The sequence below is a fragment of the Leptonotus elevatus genome, chromosome 5 (assembly GCF_054856555.1).
Source record: "Leptonotus elevatus isolate MCC_2025b chromosome 5, RoL_Lele_1.0, whole genome shotgun sequence".
Taxonomy (NCBI): domain Eukaryota; kingdom Metazoa; phylum Chordata; class Actinopteri; order Syngnathiformes; family Syngnathidae; genus Leptonotus; species Leptonotus elevatus.
This window is the reverse complement of record NC_141243.1, coordinates 14,038,395-14,050,417: the sequence shown is the minus strand read 5'-3', so window position 1 is coordinate 14,050,417 and position 12,023 is coordinate 14,038,395. Positions and strand designations below refer to the sequence as shown.

General features: G+C 39.7%; 1 protein-coding gene across 2 annotated transcripts; it reads left to right on the top strand.

Moving 5' to 3' along the window:
• The first annotated feature begins 4,953 nt into the window (after nt 1-4,953).
• cdk7 (cyclin-dependent kinase 7) lies at nt 4,954-9,877 on the top strand. 2 transcript variants are annotated; one of them, XM_086076099.1, is made up of 12 exons: nt 4,954-5,087; nt 5,953-6,012; nt 6,106-6,139; nt 6,225-6,292; nt 6,374-6,442; nt 7,183-7,293; nt 7,457-7,575; nt 7,878-7,977; nt 8,054-8,140; nt 8,212-8,361; nt 8,458-8,596; nt 9,072-9,877. In XM_086076099.1, exons 1-12 carry the CDS (start codon nt 5,022-5,024, stop codon nt 9,095-9,097), a joined length of 1,029 nt encoding a protein of 342 aa, XP_085932225.1. In that variant the 5' UTR covers nt 4,954-5,021; the 3' UTR covers nt 9,098-9,877. The 2 variants fall into 2 exon arrangements, with proteins under 2 accessions (XP_085932225.1, XP_085932222.1); XM_086076096.1 differs by having other exon boundaries at nt 6,225-6,442.
• The last annotated feature ends 2,146 nt before the right edge of the window (nt 9,878-12,023 follow it).

The window sequence follows — 12,023 nt, the reverse complement described above, 5'->3', positions numbered from 1 at the left end:
TGTGTATTCATTAGTTCACCTAAAACCTATTTTTAAAATCCCATACCGTTCACCTAAACCGAACACTTCAGAATCCAGCCAGAGTCGTGAGGCCGTCAGGAGACCCGAGGAAGGACCAAAGAAAAGAAAGGAAAGTGAAATCCAGCACCGACCAGACACCACCCACCACCCACCGGGCCACCAACCAGAGTCCTTCACCAACCTCAGAAACATCAAAATTCCAACAAATCAGGGAGACCTCAAGAGACTGAGGAATGGAAGGAAGGACAGACGAAGCAGAGTGAGATCCACAGACACCAGCCTCCACCGATTCAACGACCAGAGGAGGAAGCAGATTGTGTCTGAGTTTCGATAGATGCTGGTGTGGTGGATCTGGCATGCATGAAAATCTCCACCAAAGAGGGGAGCCGTCGACCCCTGCCAGGACAGAGCAAACGCAACACCTCAGGGCCCCCCAGGCCACGGCAGCGCCAAGGGACAACCCCCGGGCCCCGCAGGGGCCACTGGCCGGAGAGCAAACCCAGGAGCAGAAGCGCCCCCCACCCCAACACGGCCCGCGCCCCCATCCCAACGCAGCAGGACGGGGCCCCGCAGGCCCTCCAGGTACCCCACCGGTCCACAGCCCCCGCTCCCCCCACGGCCCCCCGGCCCCCAACCACCCCAATCCAGCCCCAGCCGCCCCCAGACACCCCCCACCCCGCCGACTGGCGAACTCTACCCCTACACCTTGAATGTGACCCCACCCAGTGTATATACAAGTGTTATTTATTTTATTTTTTTATACATCATATTATATTTCTTATTATTATATTTATTATATAATTATTTTTAGTATTAGTTTTAGTTTTAGTTTTTACGGCAGGTTTATTAGATTTAATTTTTTCAAAATTATTATATATTTTATATTATATATTTTTTTATTATTATATTTATTATATTGTTATTTTAGTATTAGTTTTAGTTTTTTCATCGATTTTTTTGTTTTAGTTATTTTATTACTTTTTATTAAATATAATAACTTTGCTGGGAGCAAATCAGGGTTCAGTGTCCAAGGACAGCTTGATTGTGGACAGTCAGTGCCAGGATTCAAACCGCTTGACCAACTTAACTGAAGCCGCCCAATACATTTTGTGCATCTTGCAACAACATTACCTAAATAAGGTACCAACAGCATTAATAAAATAAAATAAAAGGATTGTATTATCTTTGTAAATATGCGGATTTAAAAAAATATTATTATTATTGTTATTATTAATAATAATATATATTTTTTACAGCTCTTCACAGAGAGAGAGAGAGAGAGAGAGAGAGAGAGAGAGAGAGAGAGAGAGAGAGAGAGAGAGAGAGAGAGTGGGAGCTCGCTGCAAGGCTTTGTTTTCTATTTGCCTGGAAGGTAAAAATCCCTCTAATGAGAGTGATAACCATATCTGACAGGAGCTACAGACCAGAACCCAAAAAAAAAAAAAAAGCAATGCAGGTGGTAACCGAGACAACAGTAAACACCACCTTAAATACCTCTAACTGTGGGCTCCGTGCTGTTTCTGTCAATCTGAAGAGATGACACTCCTCCCATCCTCCCACCACTCATGAGACCATTAGCATAATTTTGTTGTCTCTCAACGAGCCAAGCAATCAAACGGGCTCATCTTGAAGCCCTGTACAAGTGTGTATGCTGATGCTTAGATACTGGACGAAGAAGCTGGCAGACAAAACCTGCCTTCATACTTATTCCAACTGACAGCTGATATCTAACAATGTTGCAAAGCCATATGTTGATTGTATACAAATGACAGTAAATTAGTCTGTGGCTGTCCCTATTCCTATCGCTGGATGTTTTGCCTGCAGTATATGAGTGCGGCTCAAGTTGCATTGAGCCTCTAATTGTTGATTCTGGTGTATCACTTTGTTGTGGCAATTCAATGAGTTACAAATAATTAGTTAATACAGCACTCAAAGAGTTGGAACATGTCAACATGTCAAAAATCACTTCTCGCTCTGCTGTGTCAACACTGTCGGCGCACAACAATCTTAATGAATGAGAGGAGACACTTTCATCGGCCATGATTGAAAATGACAGTGATCAATCCCAGACCTCCCTCTCTCAGATCCGCCAGCCTGCGCTCGTCTGAAAAATTACCAACACCGGGTCTAACCCACCTCCGGCGTGTCAATCAGGATTTACACGGTTCACAAAAATAGAGCCCAATGTCCTGATGAAGGGCTATTTCATTCTTGGTTTTTATTGAAAAAAAATCTAAAACATTAGTTTATGTGTTACATAAATGTGAATATTGTTGAAATTTGTTAAGTATTTTCAGCCTGGGGAGGAACCAAATTTCTAATTTGTAAAAACCTGTTGTAAAAAGTTTGACTAATATTCCATAACATAGAATAATAAAAACAGTTAGGCTACATAATTATCATATTTCATTCTCAGGAACCAGATTCGGTTTGTCTTAGCGTGTGTGAACTTTCACACCTCTGACATCCAACCTTAAACATCCTGTCTCATTATAACTGTGCATGTGGCCAGAAGCAGCTGCACTGTGAGCGCATCCACTTTGAGAAACGCATTCGACAGGTGTATAACAAACACTCGACCGACTGTGATTGCACTGACCCATTCATCGTCGTTGACACATTCAGTCCAACCTTGAAAACTCTTTTGAAAACGTCTTTATCAACATGACAATCTAATGTATGATAAATGGATTGTGGGTGATGTATGAAAACAAGTCATGGGCCGGATTAAAGATTGGAGTGGGCCGCATCTGGCCCACAAGCTGTAGTTTGTCTACCCTTGACATACACTAAATAAAAATATATCTATAATACATAGTCTAAAATTAATTCATGAATCATAATAATAATAATGAATAATATAATAAATAATGCATAATAAATATAATAATGAATAATATAATAAATAATAAATAACATAATAATAATGAATAATATAATAAATAATACACAATAAATAACATAATAATAATAATAATAATAATAATAAAAAATTCTAGATTTTTTTTAAACAATTACTCGATAAATAATAATAATAATAATAATAATAATAATAAATCTAATATATATATATATATATATATATTAAAAATATATCTGGAGTTCTAAGAAGATAATTGTGTGCGTGTGTGTGTGCATGTGTGTTTTGTAGCCACATTATCAAGAGTACCTTGTGAAAATTCTCAGCCTCCCTGAAACAGGATGTGGTGCGGCGGCAAGTACACGTTCAACAACACCCACTTCCTACGAGTTTGATCAACAGCCTGGTGGTTTCACCGCCCTGCCCGATATGCATGTATTGTAACATGCAGACACACACACACACACACACACCAGCTCGGCTGCATCACCATCTGCTAAAGTGACACATAACCAGAGTTGAGTTAGTGTGCACAACGCTACCATTGCTATCATGAGATTTACTGTGACAAACTATATAAACGCCAGCAGAAGCACTTACGCCTCTATAACTCAAACCGCCTCTCCTCACATGCGCAGCAGTCACAGAGAAAGACATGAGCGGTATGAGCGTGCTCAAATCACAGCTGAATTAGACAAGGGTATCAACATGTCACATTTGTTTTAGGAGTCAGCGATCTAAGTGTTTGTGAGTTATGTCTACCACTGGACAGTTATGATCCACATTAAGGCCCGCCTAAGTGTCTCTGGAGGTTGATAATAGGATGCCAGGAAAGGCGGCTGCTAAAGTCTGAAGAAGAAATGCTTGCATGAGCACATACGGTGCTGTCAGTCACGTCTGTGAGCTGTCAGCATACGTACAGAATGCGAGCTGCATCTGAGGGGAGAGTGAGGGGTGTATTAGGCCCGCTTATCCTTCACACTTCTCTTGTCAAATGTAACATGAAAATGAAAGCTCTGTGTGTGTGCGTGTATGAGAGCGAGACAGAGCGAGAGGAAGAAGCAGGGAGGGTCATAAGAGAGGAACCGTGCCTAATCCTGTGGGATGTGAGGGCATCTACTGTGTATGGAGATGGGATGTAGAGATGTGTTCAGTGGTGCGTGGATCACAAAAGCTCCCTCACTGACAGAAGATACTCCCAGGAGAGCAATGTCAAACTGTTAAAAAAAAAAAAAAAAAAAAAAACATTTTAGAATTTTTTAAGACAAAATGTGAGCAGCATTGTAACACTTTATATTAGCTACATAGCGGATATATTATTTGCAATTATTTGTCTCATTTCAGTTTTGATTGACACTTTAAGAGAGGCATTAGTTTATTTTTACTTTACAGTTGAGGAGCGTACAGAGAGCTGTTCTAATACAGTATTTTGGAAAACAGTAGTTGCATGAGAAGGGGAAATTATTAGCATTGTCCAATGTTCACAGGCTGTACTGCTGATAAACGATTCCAAACAATTGCATTGAAATACAAGTGAAGCACACTACAACAACTACTACAACTCCCAATAATAATAATAATAATAATGGGAAGAACGGTACCATAGTGGTTCACATGCCTGCCTCCCAATTCTCAGTTTTACTGTTTGTGTGCTTGTGTGAATGTGACTGATTATATGCTTATATAGAATGCGCATGCAGATTAATAAGAGTGTAATTAATAGGGCTGTTTAAAAGTTGATTATGCCAACCAAAATATGAATAAATCATATCACATAGCGACAAGCAAGGGATAATACAATGTTAGTAACAAACTAGGCTGAAAAAGGGTGCAGAATGCAGATTGCTCCAAATATATAGTTACCAGTTTGTTGGGGGTAAAGACAATCACAACCGGAGTAAAAACAACAGGAAATGAAACCGGTTTTTTTTCTCTCTCTCAACTAAATCAGCAGTTTTACTTTTGCTATTTACGTCACTCATGCGTTGTCATAGCAAACCAGTAGATGTCGCTGCTGCACTAAATAAGACCTTTTATTTACCCGGAAACACTACCTCTAGACCTTTAACAAGGCGGAAGTTGACACTCATGAAACTACATGCATTTAGATGTGTGGAACTTTCAGTAACATCTTACCGTTATGGCGTTTGATGTAAAGTCCAGATCCAAGCGATACGAAAAGCTGGATTTCCTCGGAGAAGGCCAGGTGAACGGTCTCGATCTGTGTTTGTGTTTTTCACTCTTAAAGTTTGTTTCCATTCCAGGCAGTCGCTTTCTGTTTTCATGAAACAAAGCTAGTAGCATGCTAGCAACCCGGTTGTTAATGTCAACAAAGCATTTGTGGTGCACACTGGGACTCATTGTTGAGCAACATTTCTTTCAACAGCACTGTGTTTAAAATTATTTCAATGCCAGTATGTCAGCTCATCCACTCCTACTCAGTTATACGTCGAAATCGTGTGTTATTAATGCTAATCATTTTGTGATTGCGTGATAGTATCACCACTTCTCAAGCTAAATCAAAGCTCAAATATTCCCCTGTACACGGGATGATTCTTATGGTTTCCGGAATATATTATTCACTATCTATAGTTAAAAAATTAATTAAAAAAAAGACTAAGGCACAGTGCTGTGCCATTTTCTGATTTATTAAAATTGTGGAACTTCATTTATAGAGATGTCTCTCTTGAACTATTTGGAAATAAAAAATATATGCTGTGACGGCGTTTTAATTAATCAATTGGGAACGAAGGGGCAGTAACTCAGCCGGAAGGCAACGGTTCAAGTCCTGCTGAGGACAAATCTAATAAAGGCAACTAGTTGGGGAGATGATTTGTTTTGTTTAGTTTTTTTGCTACAATCAAGGTGCCCTTGAGAAATATACTATCTGGAATTTGTCCTTGCATGCCTGAATGTCTGTGATCTGGTTCATCACTTTGTTGTGTACAGAAGGCACAACACAATATATACTGCAGAGAATGTGTTAAATTTCCCCTTGGGGAACTATTGTGAGTATAATAAATTCCCTCAGTATTATTAAACTAATCTGTCTGTCAATATCTGTTCTCTAGTTTGCCACAGTGTACAAAGCCAGAGACAAAACAACCGACACTATAGTCGCTATTAAAAAGGTAAAAGCTTACGTTCTCCCGTTGTCAACTGCTCTGGGCTGTTCTGGTGCATGTATATGAATTTTGTATTTGTTCTCTCTCCGCCCCAAATAGATTAAAATTGGCCACAGAACTGAAGCTAAAGATGGTGAGTTCTGACTCATCTGGCAGACTGTACATTGTATATGACAAAGCAGCTTTGTAAAGGCATCTATGCCAATTTATGCTTGTAGGTATCAACCGGACTGCCCTACGAGAAATCAAACTACTGCAGGAGCTCCATCATCCAAATATTATTGGGGTGGATACATTTTTATTTATATTACTCTTGTGTTTGTACAAGTTAAGAATTGATTTTAAAAGCCATATAACTGTGTTTCAGCTGTTGGATGCATTTGGACACAAATCAAACATCAGTCTGGTTTTTGATTTTATGGAAACTGATCTGGAGGTAAAACTTTGGCCATCCTTGAATGAAGTATTTTTACGTACCGGTAGTTTCTTTTTCTTCTTTTTTACGTCTGTATGCTGTAGTTCATCCATCAAATTAAAATCTGTAATTAGCACTGTTATGTCTCCTAGTTAAAAATCACCATTCTATGCAATCTGTCATTATAAAGCTCCCGTTACATCATTTATCAAATCCAAAGATTAACTATTCACCTCCAAGAATAATGGTTTAAAAAAAAAAAAGGTTTTGTTTTTGTTTTTGTTTTTTTACATTTTAGCTTCCTATGCTACAAGATAAAGTGAGAGAGATTTTTAGAGGGTGTACAGTTAGTACCATTTTTTGTGTAGTTTTCTTTTACATAGCATACACCGCCCTTGTTAAATGCACAGCACTCATAAATCATGACCAAGATTACAGCGCTTTAAAAAAAATCAATATCTTTCCACTCTTGGCGCTAACAGTCAATTGGTGCCATTAGCAGCTCATACGAAATATGATGCCATACCCGAGGCCAGACTAAAAGCTTATTCTAAGGCATTTAAAAGATGGAAGATTGTATTCATTGCCGGTAGGTAACTACACTGTAGGTAGAACAAACAGCACTTAAGAGTGAGATCTGGTATCGGAATTTAACTGTGCAGCTTCTTTGACATCATCTCCCAGTCATAGATTGTAAATCATCACAGTTATCTGGTTGTATTTGCTGTGTGGTCTATTTCTTGCTCTCTGTTTTTGTAAAGGTGATCATCAAGGACACCAGCCTTGTCCTGACTCCAGCCCACATTAAGGCCTTCATCCTCATGACTCTACAGGGATTAGAGTACATGCATCAACATTGGGTTTTACACAGGGTAAAGACAAAATACATGCACACAGAGTTTTGTTTCTAATAAGAGATAACTTTATTAAATTTTGTAATCCAGACAGTACTGACAGTTGGTCAAGAGAAGGTCAAAGTATGTTAGGGAGGAATATAGTCATACAGACTTGATATTTGCCCTTTTGAATTTCCAGGATTTGAAGCCCAATAATCTGCTGCTTGACGGTAATGGAGTGGTGAAATTGGCTGATTTTGGTTTGGCCAAAGCCTTCGGCAGTCCCAACAGAGTCTACACTCATCAAGTTGTTACCAGGTATGTGCTGTTGCATGTAAACTACAGTCATTTCTGGACTATAAAGCGCACCTGACTATAAGCCGCGCTAGCTACATTTGGGGAATACTTAGAGTTTGTTGTTACACATATAAACCGCATCCGACTGTAAGCCGCAGGATTTTTAATGTTACCGCACCGGGTTCCCACTACTTTCTTTTCCATAATGAGGGTGCAAATTGTCTCGCTCTCGTTCTGTGGAAAGTGAAAAAAGTAGCGGCTTATAGTCCAAAAATTACTGTAGAGCTGTCAACTGTTAGCAAACAATTGTGTATTTTTCCTAGGTGGTACCGCTCTCCTGAGCTTCTGTTTGGTGCCCGAATGTACGGCGTAGGTGTTGACATGTGGGCGATGGGATGCATCCTGGCAGAGTTACTCCTTCGGGTACCCAAACGTTTTAAGAATAGGTGTGTAAAATATTTTAGCTGTGCTAATGCTTTTTATGTGTTTGTTTTTTTAGATCCCATTTCTTGTTGGAGACTCTGACCTTGACCAGCTGACCAAGATTTTTGAGGCTCTCGGGACACCGACAGAAGAAACATGGCCGGTATGCATTAGTTTTTCCCATCCACCCCCCCCCCCCCCCTTCCAAATATCACTATTTGTTTCACTTTACAGGGAGTAAGCAGTCTACCAGACTATATGGCATTCAAAATATTTCCTGGCACACCTCTTGAGCACATATTTAGCGCAGCTACAGATGACTTGCTAGAGTTGCTACATGGCCTCTTCACATTTAACCCCTCAACTAGGACCACAGCCACACAGGTGAGCTTAGAAGCGGATTTGTATATTTATTTACTTTTAAATCAAGAGCATGATTATTGTTTTTAACAGTGCCACTTTCATGTGTACACGTAACAGGCTCTGAAGATGAAGTACTTCAGCAATCGGCCTAGTCCCACACCTGGCCCGCAACTTCCCCGACCCAACTGCTCTGCTGAAGTCCTGCGAGAGAAGGAGACAACCGTGCTCAAGAGAAAATTGGAAGGCCTAGAAACAGGTAATGAAAAGACCGACTTCTATCTGATATTTCGACTTGTAAACGAACCACTACCGTGATGATTTGGCTTCAATACATCATCACTTTCATTTCACATCCCACTCGCACCTAGGACACATAATAGTAACAGTCCAGCAATGGCTATTTATACCAGGCAGGCATATAAATCGCTTCATTGAAAGTAGCAATTCCAAAGGGTGTTGGCTCCACGATTCATTATACAGTCGAGGCAAACGCGCGCATTTCTGCTACTTTGGTGTTCATGGGAGGTTCAAAGCTTTATCGTCTCCTCTGATCCTGTGGTTTAGAAAATATCTGGGTTCACTATTCCTTATGGTCTACGCTCTAGTATGTTACAGGGAGAATTTAAAGACACCAATAGGCTTTCTGGGTGTGTTTGTGTATTGTTGCTTATAGGAAAAGCTGACATTATTTCTCAATGTACTTATTCTATGAATCTATCTTTGTTTTTCAGGTCCCATCAAGAAGTTGATATTCTGATCAGATGTGTGCCATTGACGGCTGTAGATGTCAAAAATTCATTTGAACTATTTCTATTAGTTTAACATTTTTTCCCACTTTTGTTAACAAGAGTATGAAAACCTAGAATTTTTTTTTTTGTACATTAAGAACAGCTATAAAATGTGTGATTAATCGTGAGTTAACTAGTGAAGTCATGCGATTAATTACAATATAAAAAATAATAAAAAATTTGGGGCGTCAGACGATTAAAATTTTTCATCGTAATTAATCGCACGACTTCACTAGTTAACTCACAATTAATCACAAATTTGATATCTGGTCTAAATGTACAATAAAAAATACTCTTGTTAACAAAAGTAGAAAAATTGTTAAACTAAAAGAAATAGTTAAAATGAAGTTTTGACGTCTATAGTCGTCAATGGTAGTGAATGAGTTAATGTCAAAGGTACTGCTGAATCATGGAGTCCGGCAGTGGATGAACAGTACGACCTGCTTGAACTCCAGCCAACAACTTGCTGGATTTTCGCTATTTATGTGACAGAAAAAGAAAAAGACCGTGTTAGCAAGTCTATGGAAATCTGTTTTGACAATATGGACAAAAGTAGTAGTACCTAGCCCATTACGCACACAAGAACCGCCAATTCATCTCAAAACAAAACATATTTGTAAGGTTGCTGATGAGAGGGCACGGAATCATGTATTTAACATGAGAAATTGATATTCAAGTTGAGTTAAGCATGCAGTGTTGTCCAAGCTCTGATTGGTTCATTGATCAGGAAGTATTTCTCAGTCCTTTTGCCCCCCCCCCCCCCCCCCCCCACAAAGAACAGTAATGCTTTTTTTTATTTTATTTAATAAAACCAATAAATGGTCGAAATATATGAACTATTTTCTCTGGAGTTATTATGCATGAAATGACTGACTGGTAACTAGTTCATATAGCGTACATTGCCTCTTACCTGAAGTCAGGTTGGACAGTGGACAATACCCCAAAAAAGGTTGGCACCTGTATTATGAATCTTTAACCCGCTGAGTAGATGAATTTCCCCAACAAAGTGTAGTTCATAATGAATGGCTACGAAGTAGCTTCAGGATGCACAATTGTTTTAAATTCCTCATTATTGCTGCGTTTTGTGCAGGTTTTGTCTGTATTTTATGGCAGGCACCTTTTTGGGCGGCTAAGGGTCCTTGGATCATGGCACTTCTTTGTTCTGTATGTTCAAAGCATGTGTTTTGTTAATCTGTACATTGTATTTGTAGTTGTATAGTAGGTCAGTGGTGAAAGACACAAATAGTCCTATGTCCGACCACGTTGGAGTGTCTGTGTGGATAAGGTGTTCAGCAAATCACCCTAAAGTCATACACGGTCTAGCTTTCCGCAATATTGATCCTTCACGTCAGAGTACTTCACTAATATCAGCGAAATGGTAAAAACGCCAGTGAGCGCAAACAAATAAATTGGACGGTTGCAGCAGATACCAGTTCACCAGGTATGAAAATTCCAAAAAACACTTAAAAGAGCTTGAAAAAAAAAAACATGAAGAAAATCGTGTTTAAACTTGGTCAGTATTTTAAACATTAAAGAAGTGATGACATTGTAAAGGCTTCATAAAGCGGGCAGAAATGAGCCTTTATTTCAAATTGGAAACAATAGAACGGCCTGTGATTCGTTTTTACCAAAAGGACACGGGTCAGGCAACCGAAACGGAAAGGGTAACATCTGTTACGGGGCTCTTCAGGGACGTTTTTAGTCTGTTTAATGGCAAACCTTCATCCAGCCCACTTGAGGCCCCGGAAGCCCCTATTCTATTCCACACAAGTTGACTATTGTCCTGACTCCTATACCATCAAAGATTGTCGCCAAAGCAGCGATGGGGAGTGATCTTCAAGTGCATCACGACATACTGTGTTCATTCACTTAGACCTGGTGCCAGGCATCGACGCCGATACTTCCTCCTGGTGCCGAGAACTTTCATAGCACGAAGACAAACACACCAACTGAGAACTGAGACACACCCAGACTGACAGATAATGTCAGCTGGTCTGAAAAAGAACCAGATCGGCTAGCTAGCTGTAGGCTACGTCGCAATTCCACCGACAAACAGGTGAGGAAAATTGAAATGGTGAAGAACAATTGAATGACATATCTCCACTAAAGATGCTCGTCATGTTGAAAATTTCCTTGAGACAAGAAAAACTGTTAGTGACCATTAAAGCTGCTGGAGAACGTATTTGCGACCGTTTGCAACCTTGAACAAACCCTGACGAAACATCAATATCCGCTACACTTATAAACAGTCTGGTCTCTAGTTGGTTACAGGCTGCAAAGTACAAGCTACGGATGATCGGTTATTGTGATCGGCAGTGAAAGCATATTGATTGAGAGATTCAGATTTTTTAAAAAATCCACGGAAATCGTCCAATCGACAGAGCACCACTACTATTTAGAAACAAATCTCTGAAGTTTCTTTACAGGATGTGCATGGCCAAAGACTGGGATTGCCTTGGGCCCCAAAAAATAATATATGCATTATGGTGTGTGTTTTTCCCCCTAATCAAGGTGCATTTAAACAAAATGTATTTCTGTTTTTATTTATGTATTTATTTATACTGTATTTCTATTTTTGGACAGCACCAGGCGTCCTGATGTGTGTGATTTCTGGGGGTGTAGCCTTGGCCTACCCTACCTGACCCAAAAGTGTTTCTTGAGCAACTTAAAAATTAGACACAAAATAAATGCACGGATAGCCTAACGTTGATACTTGCCCTCTACTTAACGTGTATCTGTTGTATGTTTGCATGTTACCGTAATTCCATGATTTTGTACTTACTGTTTATAAAGTACAGTAACCGCGATGGGTTATTTTTGCTGTTATGTGTAGTGTCGGAGAAGATTAAAATGGTTTCCTATGCAAGGAAGGGGGCGCGGGGGGGGGGGGGGGGG